Source organism: Nerophis ophidion, linkage group LG17, assembly GCF_033978795.1.
Source record: "Nerophis ophidion isolate RoL-2023_Sa linkage group LG17, RoL_Noph_v1.0, whole genome shotgun sequence".
Classification (NCBI taxonomy): Eukaryota; Metazoa; Chordata; class Actinopteri; order Syngnathiformes; family Syngnathidae; genus Nerophis; species Nerophis ophidion.
In genome coordinates this window covers 51,969,857-51,992,027 of record NC_084627.1, presented here as the reverse complement: position 1 = coordinate 51,992,027, position 22,171 = coordinate 51,969,857, and the positions used below count along the sequence as shown (strand labels likewise).

General features: G+C 39.9%; 1 protein-coding gene across 2 annotated transcripts in view; it reads right to left on the bottom strand.

The window, feature by feature from the left end:
- The window catches only part of LOC133536542 (growth hormone receptor-like), an 82,447-nt gene that overhangs the window by 2,546 nt on the left and 57,730 nt on the right, over positions 1-22,171 (bottom strand). For both annotated transcript variants that reach the window (XM_061877170.1, XM_061877171.1), the window contains exons 3-7: positions 16,668-16,803; positions 10,336-10,499; positions 10,064-10,242; positions 8,077-8,221; positions 7,121-7,211 (exon numbers count right to left, since the gene is read on the bottom strand). In XM_061877170.1, the coding sequence (XP_061733154.1) occupies positions 7,121-7,211; positions 8,077-8,221; positions 10,064-10,242; positions 10,336-10,499; positions 16,668-16,803 (715 nt within the window). The remainder of the gene's footprint in view (positions 1-7,120; positions 7,212-8,076; positions 8,222-10,063; positions 10,243-10,335; positions 10,500-16,667; positions 16,804-22,171) is intronic.

Genomic DNA, 22,171 nt, shown 5'->3' with positions numbered 1-22,171 from the left:
GTACTTTCACAGTAGCTTAGCTACATTTTTAACAAGTAGCTTTTCCTATAGCTTAGCTACTTATAAAGGCCATGGAGCTAGGTAGCTTACATCAAAGCTACAAAGAGAGAAAATGGAATGTGAATCCAGGCCCCAAAAATATGGAACAATTAAAATGACCTGGATAAATGAGAACATCCATACATACAAAGAAAATCCATGATGATTGGTTGGTGTTCGTATGATGAGTCCCCATTGGCTAAGGTTAGGGTGAAACATTACGGACTGGCCAATCACAGGCAAGACAAGGCGGGTCATTGAAACTAGTGAGTCAACTAATAACACATGACGACCAGGTAGTGGGAGACAGAGGGAAGCCAACTAATAACACATGACGACCAGGTAGTGGGAGACAGAGGGAAGCCGACTAATAACACATGACGACCAGGTAGTGGGAGGTAGAGGGAAGCCAACTAATAACACATGACGACCAGGTAGTGGGAGGCAGAGGGAAGCCAACTAATAACACATGACGACCAGGTAGTGGGAGACAGAGGGAAGCCAACTAATAACACATGACGACCAGGTAGTGGGAGACAGAGGGAAGCCAACTAATAACACATGACGACCAGGTAGTGGGAGACAGAGGGAAGCCAACTAATAACACATGACGACCAGGTAGTGGGAGACAGAGGGAAGCCAACTAATAACACATGACGACCAGGTAGTGGGAGACAGAGGGAAGCCAACTAATAACACATGACGACCAGGTAGTGGGAGACAGAGGGAAGCCGACTAATAACACATGACGACCAGGTAGTGGGAGGCAGAGGGAAGCCAACTAATAACACATGACGACCAGGTAGTGGCAGACAGAGGGAAGCCAACTAATAACACATGACGACCAGGTAGTGGGAGACAGAGGGAAGCCAACTAATAACACATGACGACCAGGTAGTGGCAGACAGAGGGAAGCCAACTAATAACACATGACGACCAGGTAGTGGGAGACAGAGGGAAGCCAACTAATAACACATGACGACCAGGTAGTGGGAGACAGAGGGAAGCCAACTAATAACACATGACGACCAGGTAGTGGGAGACAGAGGGAAGCCGACTAATAACACATGACGACCAGGTAGTGGGAGACAGAGGGAAGCCGACTAATAACACATGACGACCAGGTAGTGGCAGACAGAGGGAAGCCAACTAATAACACATGACGACCAGGTAGTGGGAGACAGAGGGAAGCCAACTAATAACACATGACGACCAGGTAGTGGGAGACAGAGGGAAGCCAACTAATAACACATGACGACCAGGTAGTGGGAGACAGAGGGAAGCCAACTAATAACACATGACGACCAGGTAGTGGCAGACAGAGGGAAGCCAACTAATAACACATGACGACCAGGTAGTGGGAGGCAGAGGGAAGCCAACTAATAACACATGACGACCAGGTAGTGGGAGACAGAGGGAAGCCAACTAATAACACATGACGACCAGGTAGTGGCAGACAGAGGGAAGCCAACTAATAACACATGACGACCAGGTAGTGGAAGACAGAGGGAAGCCGACTAATAACACATGACGACCAGGTAGTGGGAGACAGAGGGAAGCCAACTAATAACACATGACGACCAGGTAGTGGGAGACAGAGGGAAGCCAACTAATAACACATGACGACCAGGTAGTGGGAGACAGAGGGAAGCCAACTAATAACACATGACGACCAGGTAGTGGGAGACAGAGGGAAGCCAACTAATAACACATGACGACCAGGTAGTGGGAGACAGAGGGAAGCCGACTAATAACACATGACGACCAGGTAGTGGGAGACAGAGGGAAGCCAACTAATAACACATGACGACCAGGTAGTGGGAGACAGAGGGAAGCCGACTAATAACACATGACGACCAGGTAGTGGGAGGCAGAGGGAAGCCAACTAATAACACATGACGACCAGGTAGTGGCAGACAGAGGGAAGCCAACTAATAACACATGACGACCAGGTAGTGGGAGACAGAGGGAAGCCAACTAATAACACATGACGACCAGGTAGTGGGAGACAGAGGGAAGCCAACTAATAACACATGACGACCAGGTAGTGGGAGACAGAGGGAAGCCAACTAATAACACATGACGACCAGGTAGTGGGAGACAGAGGGAAGCCAACTAATAACACATGACGACCAGGTAGTGGGAGACAGAGGGAAGCCGACTAATAACACATGACGACCAGGTAGTGGGAGACAGAGGGAAGCCGACTAATAACACATGACGACCAGGTAGTGGCAGACAGAGGGAAGCCAACTAATAACACATGACGACCAGGTAGTGGGAGACAGAGGGAAGCCAACTAATAACACATGACGACCAGGTAGTGGGAGACAGAGGGAAGCCAACTAATAACACATGACGACCAGGTAGTGGGAGACAGAGGGAAGCCAACTAATAACACATGACGACCAGGTAGTGGCAGACAGAGGGAAGCCAACTAATAACACATGACGACCAGGTAGTGGGAGGCAGAGGGAAGCCAACTAATAACACATGACGACCAGGTAGTGGGAGACAGAGGGAAGCCAACTAATAACACATGACGACCAGGTAGTGGCAGACAGAGGGAAGCCAACTAATAACACATGACGACCAGGTAGTGGAAGACAGAGGGAAGCCGACTAATAACACATGACGACCAGGTAGTGGGAGACAGAGGGAAGCCAACTAATAACACATGACGACCAGGTAGTGGGAGACAGAGGGAAGCCAACTAATAACACATGACGACCAGGTAGTGGGAGACAGAGGGAAGCCAACTAATAACACATGACGACCAGGTAGTGGGAGACAGAGGGAAGCCGACTAATAACACATGACGACCAGGTAGTGGGAGACAGAGGGAAGCCAACTAATAACACATGACGACCAGGTAGTGGGAGACAGAGGGAAGCCGACTAATAACACATGACGACCAGGTAGTGGAGGCAGAGGGAAGCCAACTAATAACACATGACGACCAGGTAGTGGCAGACAGAGGGAAGCCAACTAATAACACATGACGACCAGGTAGTGGGAGACAGAGGGAAGCCAACTAATAACACATGACGACCAGGTAGTGGGAGACAGAGGGAAGCCAACTAATAACACATGACGACCAGGTAGTGGGAGACAGAGGGAAGCCAACTAATAACACATGACGACCAGGTAGTGGGAGGCAGAGGGAAGCCAACTAATAACACATGACGACCAGGTACTGGGAGACAGAGGAGGCCAACTAATAACACATGACGACCAGGTAGTGGGAGACAGAGGGAAGCCAACTAATAACACATGACGACCAGGTAGTGGGAGACAGAGGGAAGCCAACTAATAACACATGACGACCAGGTACTGGGAGACAGAGGGAAGCCAACTAATAACACATGACGACCAGGTAGTGGCAGACAGAGGGAAGCCAACTAATAACACATGACGACCAGGTAGTGGGAGACAGAGGGGAGCCAACTAATAACACATGACGACCAGGTAGTGGCAGACAGAGGGAAGCCAACTAATAACACATGACGACCAGGTAGTGGGAGGCAGAGGGAAGCCAACTAATAACACATGACGACCAGGTAGTGGGAGACAGAGGGAAGCCAACTAATAACACATGACGACCAGGTAGTGGGAGACAGAGGGAAGCCAACTAATAACACATGACGACCAGGTAGTGGGAGACAGAGGGAAGCCAACTAATAACACATGACGACCAGGTAGTGGGAGACAGAGGGAAGCCAACTAATAACACATGACGACCAGGTAGTGGGAGACAGAGGGAAGCCAACTAATAACACATGACGACCAGGTAGTGGGAGGCAGAGGGAAGCCAACTAATAACACATGACGACCAGGTAGTGGGAGACAGAGGAAGCCAACTAATAACACATGACGACCAGGTAGTGGGAGGCAGAGGGAAGCCAACTAATAACACATGACGACCAGGTAGTGGGAGGCAGAGGGAAGCCAACTAATAACACATGACGACCAGGTAGTGGGAGACAGAGGGAAGCCAACTAATAAGGGGAACACATGACGACCAGGTAGGAGACAGAGGGAAGCCGACTAATAACACATGACGACCAGGTAGTGGGAGACAGAGGGAAGCCGACTAATAACACATGACGACCAGGTAGTGGGAGGCAGAGGGAAGCCAACTAATAACACATGACGACCAGGTAGTGGGAGACAGAGGGAAGCCAACTAATAACACATGACGACCAGGTAGTGGGAGACAGAGGGAAGCCAACTAATAACACATGACGACCAGGTAGTGGGAGACAGAGGGAAGCCAACTAATAACACATGACGACCAGGTAGTGGGAGACAGAGGGAAGCCAACTAATAACACATGACGACCAGGTAGTGGGAGGCAGAGGGAAGCCAATTAATAACATATGACGACCAGGTAGTGGGAGACAGAGGGAAGCCAACTAATAACACATGACGAACAGGTAGTGGGAGACAGAGGGAAGCCAACTAATAACACATGATGACCAGGTAGTGGGAGACAGAGGGAAGCCAACTAATAACACATGACGAACAGGTAGTGGGAGACAGAGGGAAGCCAACTAATAACACATGACGACCAGGTAGTGGGAGACAGAGGGAAGCCAACTAATAACACATGACGACCAGGTAGTGGGAGACAGAGGGAAGCCGACTAATAACACATGACGACCAGGTAGTGGGAGGCAGAGGGAAGCCAACTAATAACACATGACGACCAGGTAGTGGGAGGCAGAGGGAAGCCAACTAATAACACATGACGACCAGGTAGTGGGAGACAGAGGGAAGCCAACTAATAACACATGACGACCAGGTAGTGGCAGACAGAGGGAAGCCAACTAATAACACATGACGACCAGGTAGTGGCAGACAGAGGGAAGCCAACTAATAACACATGACGACCAGGTAGTGGCAGACAGAGGGAAGCCAACTAATAACACATGACGACCAGGTAGTGGGAGACAGAGGGAAGCCAACTAATAACACATGACGACCAGGTAGTGGCAGACAGAGGGAAGCCAACTAATAACACATGACGACCAGGTAGTGGGAGACAGAGGGAAGCCAACTAATAACACATGACGACCAGGTAGTGGGAGACAGAGGGAAGCCAACTAATAACACATGACGACCAGGTAGTGGGAGACAGAGGGAAGCCAACTAATAACACATGACGACCAGGTAGTGGGAGACAGAGGGAAGCCAACTAATAACACATGACGACCAGGTAGTGGGAGGCAGAGGGAAGCCAACTAATAACACATGACGACCAGGTAGTGGGAGACAGAGGGAAGCCAACTGATAACACATGACGACCAGGTAGTGGGAGACAGAGGGAAGCCAACTAATAACACATGACGACCAGGTAGTGGGAGGCAGAGGGAAGCCAACTAATAACACATGACGACCAGGTAGTGGGAGACAGAGGGAAGCCGACTAATAACACATGACGACCAGGTAGTGGGAGACAGAGGGAAGCCGACTAATAACACATGACGACCAGGTAGTGGGAGGCAGAGGGAAGCCAACTAATAACACATGACGACCAGGTAGTGGGAGACAGAGGGAAGCCAACTAATAACACATGACGACCAGGTAGTGGGAGACAGAGGGAAGCCAACTAATAACACATGACGACCAGGTAGTGGGAGACAGAGGGAAGCCAACTAATAACACATGACGACCAGGTAGTGGGAGGCAGAGGGAAGCCAATTAATAACATATGACGACCAGGTAGTGGGAGACAGAGGGAAGCCAACTAATAACACATGACGAACAGGTAGTGGGAGACAGAGGGAAGCCAACTAATAACACATGATGACCAGGTAGTGGGAGACAGAGGGAAGCCAACTAATAACACATGACGAACAGGTAGTGGGAGACAGAGGGACTCTTCAAGCTGACGATTTAACAAAAATAAAAACATACCGTACTTGAAAATGACAGAGGGATTCTCTTTTGCAGATTACATTTTTTCTTGAGTAATGAAGATGACGTACAGGAAACCCACAATAATGCGTGTCCTGAGTCATCCATCCATTTCCTACCGCTTGTCCCTTTCGGGGTTGTGTGTGTGTGTGTGTGTGGGGTGGGGGTGGATGGCTGGAGCCTATCTCAGCTGCATTCGGGCGGAAGGCGGGGTACACCAACACAGATAGACGGACAACATTCACACACTAGGGACCATTTAGTGTTGCCAATCAACCTATCCCCAGGTGCATGTCTTTGGAGGTGGGAGGGGCCTATCCCCAGGTGCATGTCTTTGGAGGTGGGAGGGGCCTATCCCCAGGTGCATGTCTTTGAAGGTGGGAGGGGTCTATCCCCAGGTGCATGTCTTTGGAGGTGGGAGGGGTCTATCCCCAGGTGCATGTCTTTGGAGGTGGGAGGGTCACCCACATTTGCGGTCCTCTCCAAGGTTCTCATTGTCATCCTTGAGTTTTTCCTTGCCCTGATGTGGGATTTGAACCGAGGATGTTGTTGTGGTTTGTGCAGCCCTTTGAGACACTTGTGATTTAGGGCTATATAAAAAATACTGATTGATTGATTGATCTAAGAGGTCTAACACAAATTTAGGAGCACACATTAAGGTGAGCTGAGTTCATGAAAAGTTTTACTGCACATAACCATTGCCAACGGTTCCCAAACAACACATAAGTCATTGTTTTTTTTTTTTCAAGATATAAACAGACACTTTTATTTTTTTATTTTTTTACTGTCGGCAGAGAAAATAAATAATAATATAGCGGTGGGCCAAAGAAAAGGCAAGTTGTAGGGTGTCCCCAGCTAAATGACAGATAGTTAAAAGTAATGGAGAACTCTCAGTTCCAACAACTTTGATATTATACACGTGGGCCCATATATATAAATGTTGTTAAATGTAACTTTGATGTAGCAAGCTACTTTTGCCGTGTAGCTTGCTACAATTCTCTTTTACTGTAGCTTAGCTACATTTAATCGGGAGTAACATATAGCTTACTATATTTTCTCAGTAGCTTGCCCATCACTGGTGACGCCCTGAATCCTCTACCTTTTTATATCTTTTTTGTGAAAATGTTAAAACTGGAAGTTCAAAGAATGAAAAATCACTTACTTTTCCTGCTTTGAAAAGACCACCACTATCAGGAGGGCCATTAAGCACAAGGAACCAAAGGTGAGCAAAGCCACCAAAGGCAAATTTGATCCTGAAAAAAACAACAACATTGTATTATGCACTAGTTGGTAGAAATATTGGAGGGTTCAAAAATGCATTTTTTTCCCATTGGGTGGGTCACTTATTTGACTTCTTGTGAGGGACACCTGGTACATACTCGTGTGCAGTATCTCTCAGAATAATTGTACGTGAGTTATCACAAAACGTTGTGTTGCTAAGCTATCTTTGATCTTACCAATCAAAAGGCTTGTAAAACTCCACTGAGTAGGATGGGAAGCGACCTGAAAGTGTCGGTTTCTTTGATGTATTGTAATCTACAGGAAGATTTTGACTCGACCCGAGATCTAAGAAGTGGAAAAAAAGCAGGACCTGACTCCCCTCCAGGTACCTTTTCTTTGAACTGTTTTGTAACCAAAGCCGACGGCTGTTTACGACCCCACTTCCTTTAGAAACAGCTGTTCCCATGTAATCAGGGGAAAGACAAAATAAAAGAGGAAGCGTACAATCTTTCGTCAGAGCGTGTTGGAAGACTGTACAGAGTACAGCCCAGATGTTTCTCCTCAATTGAGCTAAATTGAATTCTGTCTCTTGTTTAATTCCTTGCTTCTTTGTCTGTTTAATAATTTCATCCGTGTTTGAACCTGACAGTATCTCTTACTGTACTTACCCCATACACATAGATTGCTTTCAATATATCAATTCATTCAATATATCATTGGAGTCACAAAAGCACACTTTTCAAATATGCTGTAAAACATCACTGCTGCCCCCTGACTAGGAGCAGGATATATGGAATGATGTGGATGATAAAACATGTACTGTACTATACACATTTACATTGTCAGTGTACTGGAAAACCTTGAACAGATGTGTTCTTTTAAGTCGCTAGTTATTACCTGCAGTTTGAACGTGGACGAATATCGAGTCACTGAAGTCTCCGAACTCCTTCCCACCGTGGCTTTTAGAGCGGGCTCGGATTTCATAATTGATATTACTTTGAAAGCCATACAGAGAGTGACGTGTGCTTTTTACAAGCTCGGACTGTGGTAAAAAGAGAAAATAGTAGTGAACATCAAGAAAGGATTATGTTGCATTCAAATCATGTGAGAAAAACATTTCTAGGTTAGTATAAAAGTAAGAACATAAATTTCTTAATAGAGATCCATCCTAATACAAAGTACAGTGCGACCCGCTGAAGTTGACATCTTTGGTGGTCATTAGTTGCGAGAGTTAAGTTTTTGGACAGTCACACACCTTTCTTCCGGTTAATTTTGGTAGTTGCTGTGGTAGAATGGTTGACACTGCCATACTTTTATTCTGAAGCTTACATACCATTGAACAGGAAGTCACGGTGTGCATGTTTTCAGGCTGTGTAACTAGACCACTGTTTTTCAACCTTTTCTGAGGCAAGGCACATTTTTTTCCATTAAAAAAATCCGTAGGCACACCACCAGCAGAAAACCTTATAGTGCCTTATTTTAAGTTTGTTGGTGTCTTCCTGTGTGTAGTGCTTTAGTTCTTGTCTTGCGCTGTTATTTTGGTGGTCCTTCCTGTTTTGTCTGTTTTCCTGCAGCAGCTTCATGTCTTCCTTTGAGCGCTATACCGCGCACCTGCTTTGTGTTAGCAAGCAAGGCTATTTACCTTGTTTGCATCCTTCTTTGTGTGAACATTGTTGATTGTCACGTCCCGTACGGATGTACTTTCTGGACGCCGTAAGTTTTTGCTGTCGTCCAGCATTCTGTCTCTGTTTACTTTGTAGCCAGTTTAGTTTGACTTTCGTTTTGCGTAGCCTTTTGCTTTTGTTCATTTTGGGTTTAAGCATTACATACCTTTTTACCTGCATACTGCCTCCCGCTGTGGTCTGCATATTGGGATCACAACAAACCATCCTCGTCTCACCCGACACATTACGACTTTTACAAAGCACTGCTGCCACCCACTGACATGCAGCATTGCGTGGTTACCCTGCTGACTTTTACACAGTACAGACAATAAGAAACAGCACATTTTTGGCAGATTATAGTTAGTGATTTGCTAAAAAATATTTTTGGGATAAATTAGGTGGAGTTGCATAATTTCCCACGGCACAGCAGGCAATATCTCACGGCACACCAGTGTGCCGCGGCCATACTTGCCAACCCTCCCGGATTTTCAGGGAGACTCCCGAAATTCAGCGCCTCTCCCGAAAACCTCCCGGGACAAATTTTCTCCCGTACCGTTACACCCCTAATACATATACATACATATATATATATACATACAGTATATATCTTATTTAAAGGGGTCCTATTATGCAAAACCAACACTCCTTACTTGTTGGTGGCTGTTTTGTGTATTTGGGATATACATAATATATGCAACCTTTTGACCAAAGAACCACCATTTTGTAATATAGTATACGTAGACCACAATTGTGGAGGGGGGCGTGCAAGTACTGGCCTCGAAGACAGTGACAGATGAGTAGATGGCCCAGGTGGGCCTTGTTATCTAATCACCATTTGCCTTTATTAGCAGCAGCCGGACGTGGCAGAGGTTGCTGAATTTCCCCCAGGGATCAATAAAGTACTTTTTATTCTATTCTATTCTATTCTATTCTAGGTATTTTAAATCTGAATTTGACCCCTTTTGTATAAACGACCCGTTTGGCTTTCAAAATTCTGTCGACAAAAGCAGCCCACCATGTCGACGCCAACTAAAGCGGGCACTTTTTAAGTAAAACAAGGAAAGACCAGGATTTGATGAGTTGCTCCACATGGACGGGTTGTGGACACATACAGGACCGACTTCAGCGGGTTTCATTGTATTATGCAACAACCACTGATTCATTGCACTTTACACACAAAATATAAATATATATTTTTTTCAAGCACAAATTCTACCCACTTTTTCCCAGTTGTCAGAATCCACTTTGCGGTGTTGGACCTCATACTGCAATGTCATCCATCCCATTTCCACATCTGCAGTCGGAGGTGGCTTCCAACTGAGCATGACATCGTAGAAGTTACTGGTCACGCTAACATTCAGTACCGTCCAGTTCAGGCTTATCGGTGGATCTGGTTGCACTGCCGGGGGAGAACAGAAGTCGAGATTTTTCTTCATTGTTTTCTGACAAATGTGCACAACTCTTTAATCTCTCAGTCAAACATTAGACTGACCAATGTCCTCCACACAGAAATGTTTCTCATCAAAGAGGATTGTTTGATCCCTTGAGCGCAGCTGGACGCTGTAATAAATCCAGATGAAGGTGTGATTTTCATTGAAGAAGCACTCGTTCAGCTTCCTACTGCTGTAATGAGGACACTCGCTCCACTCTTTAGGTCTGCAGGGACGGGAAAGAAAAACAATGTACGGGATCAGCGTCACTGCATATCAAGAAGTGTCGTACTAATTTAGAGTGGAAGCAAAGGTTACTTTAATTAGTGTGGTTCTTAAAGGGGAATTGCACTTTTTTGTCATTTTGCCCATCATTCACAATGCCAATGTGAGATAAAAACACACGTTTCTCTGTTTTGTGAAGTCTACATTGTAAAAAAAACTGCTAGTAAGAGGCAGCCAACAATTTTGCTAAAGGATTCATTGATTCCGCCCCAAAACACTGCCAACGTTGACATGTCGAGACCTGCATCTTAACCAATCCTTAACAACATTGTTGTTGTAAGAACTAAACCTGAGGAACTACTTTTAGTAACAAGGCACCTCGCTCACTAAGGCGTACCTTAACTACTGCAACTACTACTGCAGATGCTAAATTGTCTCTGAGTTTGTAAAAGTTTATTTGAAACTACAAACCCCAAAACCAGCAAAGTTGGCACGTTGTGTAAATGATAAATAAAAACAGAATACAATGATTTGCAAATCCTTTTCAACTTATATTCAATTGAATTGACTGCAAAGACAAGATACTTATTGTTCGAACTGGAAAACTTTGTTAGTTTTGGCAAATATTAGCTCATTTGGAATTTGATGCCTGGAACGTGTTTAAAAAAAGCTGGCACAAGTGGCAAAAATGACTGAGAAAGTTGAGGAATGCTCATCCAACACTTATTTGGAACATCCTACAGGTGAACAGGCTGATGGGGAACAGGTGGGTGCCATGATTGGCTGTAAAAGCAGCTTCCATGAAATGCTCACTCATTCACAAACAAGGACGGGGCGAGGGTCAGCACTTTGTCAATGAATGCGTGAGAAAATCAACAAGCTATTGCAAAGAATTTAGGGATTTCAACCTTTCAAAATTTAAAAAATTGTACCGGAAAGTTCATTACTTTGAAGTCGACCAGTAATTAATAATTAATAATAATTAATAATTTGACCCGGCAAATATAAAAGCGTTAATTGATCAAATAAAAAAAATACAAATAAAATCGGGCGGTAAAAATTAAAATAAAAAATCTGCGTCCGGGCGACACACGGACTTACGGAAATGTGCATCCTTTCGGATTTCAATGCGTAAAAAGACACAAAAGTGCGTTGACGTCAACACTTGCTCCAAGGTTTTATCGACGGAATATCTTGTTTCTCCATTACCTGCAATGGTAGCTGCCTCTTGCTAGCAGTTTTTTTTACGATTTAGACAGCACAAAATAGAAAAATTGTGTGGTTTTGTTTCACATCGGGATTGTGAATGAAAGGCAAAATTAACAATAAGTGCCGCACTTAAATAGAGTACAGTGGAAAAATAGATCATTTTAGACTTAGACTTCCTTTATCGTCATTCAAATTTGAACTTTACAGTACAGATAAGAACTCAATTTTGTTGCATTAGCTAAAAATACACAATAGGGGGGGGGGGGGGGCATGTGTGACGTCTTGCCGTCTTCCCCCCCGCACATAATACAGTTGCATCCGTGACGCAAATCACCTTTGCATTATGTCCTACTCCTCAATTAATAACATTAAAACTAACACTTTTTAGTCTACAATTGAAGTAATCAATTTAATTAGATTGATAGTACTTTATTGATTCCTTCAGGAGAGTTCCCTCAGGACAATTTCTAGTCCACCAAATAAAGTATATATTTACATTTGTATGACTGTAATGTTACTTAAAACAAATTGTTCTTTAATTCTATCATTTCCTGAGATTTTGTTTTATAATTTAATGAAAACAAATTGTACACAATCACAGGCAGACAAACTGCCTATAATTGAACAGATTGTCTTTGTAAAAAAGGTGAAATGTAAAATGTTATGTCTAATTTTAGGAGAGTGAGTGGGAGAAGCCATGTGGGATAGAAGAGTCCCACAAACATTGGTACTTGTGCATGCACAACCCTGAATCAACTTCTCTAATCAGCCAGCTTTGGAAAGGGCTCAAACCCAGTAGTAGTTTGCTCAGAAGCAAACATTTGGGTTCTTTCAAATCTCAAGGGAACTTTATATCTATTCACCACTGATAAGGTGTGCATGTGCACCATTTTGCAACTGCAGTTGTAGTTGTAAAAAAAGGCAGAATACACTTATTTGACCTTTTGGTTGACTAATAGAGGATAGAGCTTTGAAAAACTGACAACACACTGATCAAAGACAGTACTCATGACAATAATTCAAAATACAATTTGTTCACTTTTCAAACTTTTATGGCTTAACAAAAATGGTCCTTCCATTTGTTGTGGTCTGTAACAATGCTGAAAGGAATAATGGCACAATATTTACAAGTGTAATATATTTTCACTTTATAATACACCTTATGTTGGAATACAATTTTTGAACACATTTTGAAATAAACTTTGACACATTTTGTAATACTGGGTTACATACTGCAAAAGTTATTACAAAATAATAATAATAATATTAAAAATAATGGATTAGATTTATATTGCGTTTTTCTATCAACTAGATACTTAACACGCTCACAGAAAAGTGAGAACGCATCATTCATTCACTCCACAATTTATTTATCATTTTTATACAGGGTTTCCCGCAGCGCTTTCTGGTTAAAACCAACATAATAATACATTTTTTATTTTTTGTAATTTTCAGCTTCTCAGGCAAATCATATATATATATATATATATATATATATATATATATATATATATATATATGAAGTCCAGCAACCGCCAGACGATGGACTTTGTGCTATTTTTCTTGGGAATTAATTCTTCCTTCATTTGTTACCATATTAGCACCTTCTTTCTCTCATATTACCACTCGACTGGGATGAGAATCAGCACCTCGTAGTCCGCTAGCATCACAGCTAACATTAGCCACGCTGCTAACTCTCTGCTGGGCGAAACATATATATATATATATATATATATATATGTATGTGTATAAATATAGATATAGATGTATATATACTTATATGTATATACATCTCTCTCTCTCTCTCTCTCTCTCTCTCTCTCTATATATATATATATATATATATTTATATATATATATATATATATATATATATATATATATATGTATATATATATATATATATATATATATATACACAAGGGATGTCCCGATCCAGGTTTTTGCACTTGTGATCCGACACCTATATTGTTTTTGCACTTCCGATCCGATACCGATACTGGCTGATACTGGCCTATCCGAGCATGTATTAAAGTTTAAAGTTATTTAGCCTACTTAGTTGTCAGATTCATGCTGGAACAGATTTTAGTACTCTTGATAACAACTAGCCAGGTGAATTAGGTGACTTTGAATAATACACAATACTTGGTATTCAAGGATAAACACAAATATCAAAAATTATACATGACAAACAGAAATCGCATCATTAAACAGTAAAAAAGTGAACAGTATAAAGTGCAAATAATGCTGTAAACATTATTAAAAAAAAGCAAAATACACAACCTAAGTGGGATAAAATGTCTATAACTCAGCATCAATACTTGCTCTTAAACAAATGTGAACTTAAAAAAAAAAAAAATATATATATATATATGTATATATCTACACACTCCCTTCAATTGTTTGCCCCAGTCTGGGGGGGGGGGCAAACAATTGAAGTCCAAGCTTAATGGGGAGATTCTTTCGATCAAAAACGAGCACTTCAAAATGCTCAGGTGTCAGCCTGCTCCTGTTTTAATCAATGATGAGTGCTAAAAAGCCTCTCACTCGCAAGAGTCATTAAAATGTCTTACAACTTTACCACCACGCTTGACTTTATTGTGGCATGTTTTGCACTCCACCTTTTCATCTTTTTCTTTTCGTAGGGGAAAATAATCCCACACAGCTGACATTTTTACCGTAACTTTTTATTCACACGGCCGTCTTAATGGTTAGAACACAGACTTGTGGATGTTTTGAAGTTGTGCTGGAAAATGCGGAACGGAGTATAGGAAGCAGCAGAAGAGTGGAATGTACTATTTAAATCGGTGCGTTGGAAAACACGGACCGGAGTTTTTTTTAAAAACTGAATCTGGATCGGCATTTTCCCATGCCCTGCTGATACGCATTTTTTGGCAAATATCGGCGGCAAATCCGATCCAAATATCGGATCGGGCCAAACCTAATATATACATATATACATATATATATATATATATATATATATATATATATATAATATATATATATTATATGTATATATTAGGGTTTATATATATATATATATATATATATATATATATATATATATATATAATATATATATATTATATGTATATATTAGGGTTGTGGGAAAAAATGTATTTGAATACGAATCGAATACATTGTGCGATCCAGAATCGATTTTCATTTAAAAAAAATAATTTTAATTTTTTTATTTATTTAATTTTTTAATCAATCCAACAAACAACTACACAGCAATACCATAACAATGCAATCCAATTCCAAAAGCAAAGCTGAGCCTGCAACACTCAGAACTGCAATAAACAGAGCAATTGAGAGGAGACACAAACACCACACAGAACAAAACAAAAGTAGTGAAACAAAAATGAATATTATCAACAACAGTATCAATATTGGTTATAATTTCAGCATAGCAGTGATTAAAAATCCCTCATTGACATTATCATTAGACATTTATAAAAATAATAAAAAGAACAATAGTGTCACAGTGGCTTACACTTGCATGGCATCTCATAAGCTGGACAACACACTGTGTCCAATGTTTTCACAAAGATAAAATAAGTCATATTTTTGGTACGTTTAACAGTTCAAACAAATTTACATTATTGCAATCAGTTGATAAAACATTGTCCTTTACAATTATAAAAGCTTTTTAAAAAAATATACTACTCTGCTTGCATGTCAGCAGACTGGGGTAGATCCTGCTGAAATCTATGTATTGAATAAATACAGAATCCTTTTGAATCTGAAAAATATCGTTTTTGAATCGAGAATCGAATCGAATCGAAAAAAATCGATATATTATCGAATCGTGACCCCAAGAATTGATATTGAATCGAATCATGGGACACCCAAAGATTCGCAGCCTTAATATACAGTATATATCCATCCATCCATCCATTTTCTACCGCTTATTCCCTTTCGGGGTCGCGGGGGGCGCTGGCGCCTATCTCAGCTACAATCGGGCGGAAGGCAGGGTATATATATATATATATATATATAGGACTCTCTCAGAAAATTTGAATATTGTGATGAAGTCCTTTATTTTCTGTAATGCAACTAAAAACATGAAAGTGTCATACATTCTGGATTCATTACACATCAACTGAAATATTTCAAGCCTTTTAATTTTTTAATATTGCTGATCTGTTGTAAAGCTCTATGGGGATGATGATTTCATTTTCCAGCATGATCTGGCACCTGCCCACAGTGCCAAAACCAGCAGTAACTGGTGTACTGACCCTGGCATTACTGTCCTCCATTGTCCTGCCAACTCCCCTGACCTGAACCCCATAGGTGTGAGGAAATATTCTAATTTTTTTGGATAGAATTTTTGAGTTTTCTTAAGCTGTATGCCATAATCAGCAATATTAAAATAATAAAAGGCTTGCAATATTTCAGTTGTGTAATGAATCCAGAATGTATGACATTTTCATGTTTATAGTTTCATTACAGAAAATAAAGGACTTTATCACAATATTCTAATTTTCTGAGACAGTCCTGTATATACATATATATATACATATATATATACATATATATGTATATATACATATATATATATCTCCATATATACATATATGTATGTATACATATATACATATCTATCTATCTATATATATATATATATATATATATATATATATATATATATGAATATATATATATATATATATATATATTCTGAACGTGATTATGTTACGTTATCGATGGAAAAATGGAAAAATATGATTTGCCTGAGCGGCTAGGAGACACCGAGAGTAACAAGCGGTATAAAATGGATTAGAAAGGACAGATTAATAAAAATAATAATACTTTTCTCTAAAAATATTGTTTTTTGTTGTTTTTATTTGTTAAACTTGGGACTTCCCGCAGGCCGTAGTTTGGGGACCCCTGCTGTAACCTCTTGTTTGTGCACAGTGACTTTATGTTCGTTATGACAGAGTTCCTCCCTTACGTTTTGCTCGTATAGAACAGGCGCACATCTTCTGGTTTTGAGAAGTTCTGTACGGTGCCAACATCCCATCTGCAGTAGAAATTCTCCATGTTTGTGGACACACAGCCAGTGAGATGTGGATACTCGGAGTGGACGTCTAGGAGAGCACAACAAGACAAGAAAAGATTGAAAAGTATTTAATCACTGACACCTAAAGATCTGCTATGGTCAACAAATACTAACTAATTAATATGACTAATGACTATGACTAATAAGCTGAACTGCTTTTTTAGGTGAGCTTTGTTGTAAGCTGTTGTGAAGCCACAGTGCAAATATACTTGATCCATCTTCCTGGAAGTCTGTTGACTAGTGTTCACTGAAGGCTGCCAAATCACTGTCACACCTTTTATGGAAGCATCTCTTTGTTCACTGAGGGCTGCCAAATCACTGTCACACCTTTTATGGAAGCAGCTCTTTGCCTTGCCCACTTGGAAACATTTTCTCAGATCCTGTTCTACTGGCTTCATGTGCTCTACAGCCAAGAAAGATGAGTCTTCTTTAAGGTTTCTCCACAAAACATGACATCATGCACACTAGGTGGACAACAATTACATCCATTATATTTCCACTTACACTGACACCAACTTTATTGACCCCCACAGGGGAATTGTTGGACACAGAAGCTTAATTCAATAAGTTCATCTAATACAAATTGATAAAATCCGTACCTCATAAAAGAAGGTAAACCATTTAAATAGAAGGTGAAAGAGGGCAAAATAAGCAAAATAGAAGGTAATATAGGGTTAAACAAGATGCAAAAAAGATAAATGAAAGTAAAGAGAAGGTATAAGAAGATGATTAAAAAGTAAAAGATTGTAAAAAGAAGATACAATAAGGTAATTAGAAGATAAAGGATAGTGATAACCTCAGTAGAAGCATTTAAGTCCCATCTTAAAACTCATTTGTATACTCTAGCCATTAAATACACCCCCTTTTTAGACCAGTTGATCTGCCGATTCTTTTCTTTTCTCCTCTGCCCTCCTCTCCCTTGTGGAGGGGATGGGGGGATGGGGGGAATGGGCGGGGACGGGGGTATCAGGTCTGGTGGCCACGGATGAAGTGCTGGCTGTCCAAGGTTTGTCATACGCTTTCATGTTGACATCCCACTGGGCTGTGAGTTTAAGTGCTCTCTGACCTGAGGATGTTGTTGTGGCTTCTATATAAATAAACATGGATTGATTGATAGTAATACAAGATAAAGAAATGGTAAAATAAGGTAAATAGAAGGTAAAGAAAGGTACAATAAGGTAAAACATGTTAAATATAACAAAAAGGAGGCAAAAAAGGTAAAAGGCAAGCAGAAGGAAATGGAAGGTCAAACAAGATAAATAAAAGGTAAAATGAGGTGGAAAAACATAAATAGTAGATACAAGACGGTAAAGTAAGGTAAATAAAAGGTAATTAGAAGGTCAATAAAAAGGCGAAAGGTCAATTTAGATAAATAGATGGTAAAGAAAGAGTAAAAATAAGGTAAATAAAAGGTAAAATGTATAGATAAAAGACGGCCAGAAAAGGTAAACAGAAGGTAAAACTTAATTTGTTTTCATAAATCAACAGTGCAGCCTGTAACCCAGTGCAGGTAATATGTGGATTACTTTTGATTGTGCTTAGACCCACACTTTTATGTTTCATTGAGAATATAGAACATTACACACAGCGCTAAGAAATCCGTCAAAATGTTTTAGTATGACTTTGGTAAGCTACAAAGCCACACCGCTTGATAGAAGCCGAAGCAATACAGCTACCATAGTTAGACATACTGTGCTTCAACATACTGGTATTATTATCATGGCGAATGTATAAGGACCCCAAAATGGCAACTATTAGGAGACATATCATCTCGCGTTTAGTTTCGCCCTATTGGTAGGTGCTGTCGTGCATTTGAGGTATACATAATCACCGCAAATGTTAAAATAAATCTGTGGAGACATTGCAGAGCTATTTATAAAACAATCAAGCCTATCCTCTTGTTGTCAGACATTTCTTCTCCGCTGTTGCCCTTTCTAATACAAAGTGGCCTATAGTTCGAACTTCATCTGTCAGTAGACTCGCTATGGAAGTGCAAAAACTACAAAAGATGATGGAGAGCAGACGCTGTCAAAGTGGAGCCACAGAAGTTGGACCGCCCACCAAACAGCGCAAACCAAGCTTGAAATTAGTCTGGAAGACATCAATTACAGTATGTACATTGTTGACCAAAGAACCATCATTCCATGTTATGATGAACACAATAAAGTGTTTTCAAAAATAATATGACCCTTTTAATGAGCCTCATAATTTGGTGTGCCTTATGTATGAAAATACACCCCAAAATAGACCGGTTGATCGACAGCGCACCTTATAATCCGGTATGCATTATGGTCCCGAAAATGCTTTAAGATAAGGGTAAAGAAGGTAAATAGAAGGTCAAAGAAGATAAATGGAAGGTAAAATGAGGTAAATAAAAGGCCAAACAAGACAAAATAAGGTCAAAGAAGATTAATGGAAGGTAAAAGAAGGTAAATAGAAGGTTATGGTAAGCATAAAAATCTTTATTTTAAGTATTTCTCTTAAACACACACATTAAAACTATAGGTCTGAACAAATTATTCGACAGATTACTCGATTGATAAAATAATCGAGAGCTGCAGCCTGCAACCCTAATAATGCACACTGACTTGTGGAACTAACCACCAAATACTCACCTGAGAATATCAACCTGGCCAGCATTTGTTGGCAGGGAAGCTAGTCAATCATTTACAAGGCTGCAGCACATTAGCCATTGTGTAAACTGGATGACACTTAGGGTTTGTTAGATGTTCTACTTAGTCAGGACACACAAGGGGTCACGTTTCTATGTTGCTAGTCTATGTATCTGTCATGCGCACCTGGTATTTAAAACATGCTTGTTCCTTCAGACATAAACATACTAAGATACTGTACTTGAGACAAACATACTAAGATACTGTACTTGAGACAAAAACATACTAAGATACTGTACTTCGTTTTTTTAACATTGACATATACTGTATATATATATATATATATATATATATACACACACACACAGATATATATATACACACATACTGTATATATACATATATATATAAATATATATATATACACATATATATATGTATACATATATATATATATATATATATATATACACATACATATATATATATATATACACATACATATATATATATATATATATATATATATATATATATATATATATATACATATATATATATATACATATATATATACATATATATATATATATATACATATATATATACATATATATATATATGCATATATATATACATATATATATATGCATATATATATACATATATATATATACATATATATATATATATATATATATATACATATATATACATATATATATACATACATATATATATATATATGTATATATATATATATACATATACGTATATATATATACACATACTTTGCATATAGCTTGTAGGTAGGGTTGCGCAATATTGCCGATTCAGCCTGACATAATTGTAGCAGACGATAGAGCTTTTATTACTATCATCATATCGTGATAATGCATGTTGACAAGTTCTAACTGGGTCCCGCAAATTTGACAACGACAAGAAAACGACTGCTTTCCCAACGCACGCAAGCGTCCTTGCTTGTGAGCTTGCGGCTAACATGCCTCCACAGTGCGAGTCACCATTGTCTCTTTGGGGGCAAACAAACTGTTTCTTACCAGTATCATTAAGACTACAAGGAATAGCTAAACATGCTACACTACACACCGTTGCAGAATACAATCAGCCGTTGTTAACTAAGTTAGAGTTCTTAAATTGAATGTACAGTAAACAGGGGTGGGCAGACCGATAGAAAAATATCGATAGTATAGATACAGTATCAGTATACAGTCAATACTACAGTGATAAGATCAATATTTTTTGTTTTGTTTTGTTTACACACTCGGAAAACAAGTCCCTGGGTGCAAAGAGTGAATGATTTAAACAGTAATATTAGTCCATTAGCTAATAGTACTTTTACTTATGTTTAGTTATTTTGCACTACTGACCTAATTTTGCTCAAAATATTGTATGTAAAAAAAAAAAAAATGAAGGACATATTTTGAATATTCAATTAATATTCTTCAACCGACATCGTGTTTTTGCCTGATTACAATTGTGATTAAATTTGTAATCATTCATCCATGCGTCTAGTTTCAGCGGAGGGGCTTTAGACGATCCCAGCTGCTTCAATCATTCAACGATCTTGAAAATGTTAAACATCAGTATCAGCATCGCTATGACCAATACTGCCCATGTAACTACCTGGTAATGGACCCATACTAATGTGAAGCATACAAACAATAGAAGAATACCTGCTAAATATTCTTGACTGTGTTACAACAGAAAGTAAGCAGATATTAACAGTCAATTAGCAAGTGGATTTATACTAGTTCTGAGGAAAAAAATACAACTGGAAATGACGCAATATATCACCACATACTGTACATCAGCAGACAAATTAGGGGGAATTGTAACCCGTTTTGAAATAGTTCTATTATCATTTATATGCCAAAAATATATTGTAATATAAATCCTTATTGAAGGAAGCTGCACTATACATCGCAATATGGATTTTAGACTTTAGGGTGAGATTATTATACATCGTACATCTTCAATGATTTTTAAAAACAAAAATCTGAGACATAACTTTGAATTTATTTTAAATTGTGTCTTATTTACACAGGGTCAAAATTATAAGGACAGATTGAAAATAAGCATACAATTGGTAGAGTTCATTGTAATTGTTTGGTTTCCAGGCACGGACCCGTCTTTAGAGCAAAATACACACATGTTCTATCCATACAGCTGAAAAATGTTGGTGTTGGGTATAATTGCAAAGGTTTGACCAAGTAAATTAAAATACAGACAGCCTCTTCTATTTACATTTCTGTGAAAGCAGCAGCAATCATTTAGCCAAGGCCAACATTTCAAAGCAGAACAATAACACTAGTCTGGGCAGGCAGAGTGCTGAGAAGTATGAAAAGAAGATCTGCGAGGCGGCGGGACAGATGATTGATACATCTGCCAGGTCCCAATGATTCAGGGAAGTGGTGTCAGAGGGTAAAAATAAATCAGTTTACTATATGATAAACGACTTCTTGGAAATAGGCTGAGCTCAAGATTTAGAGAAAAATCAATGATCCTCAGTTATGTACACCATGCCTGTGGCTATTACACCACCTTTGCATCAGATTACACCACCTTTGCATCAACAGGGGTTGAAGTAGTGAACATGTGCTAAATAGCAAAGGTTGATTTGATTGTTATCTGTTTAGGCCTTTGTACGTGGTGCCTGCATTTTATGCTAATGCTTGCCTGCATTTTCTCCATTTACTCCCAGCGTCCTTCCAGAGTCTCCAAACATTTATGGTAGCCTGAAACGCAAAGACCTGACTGCAGGCC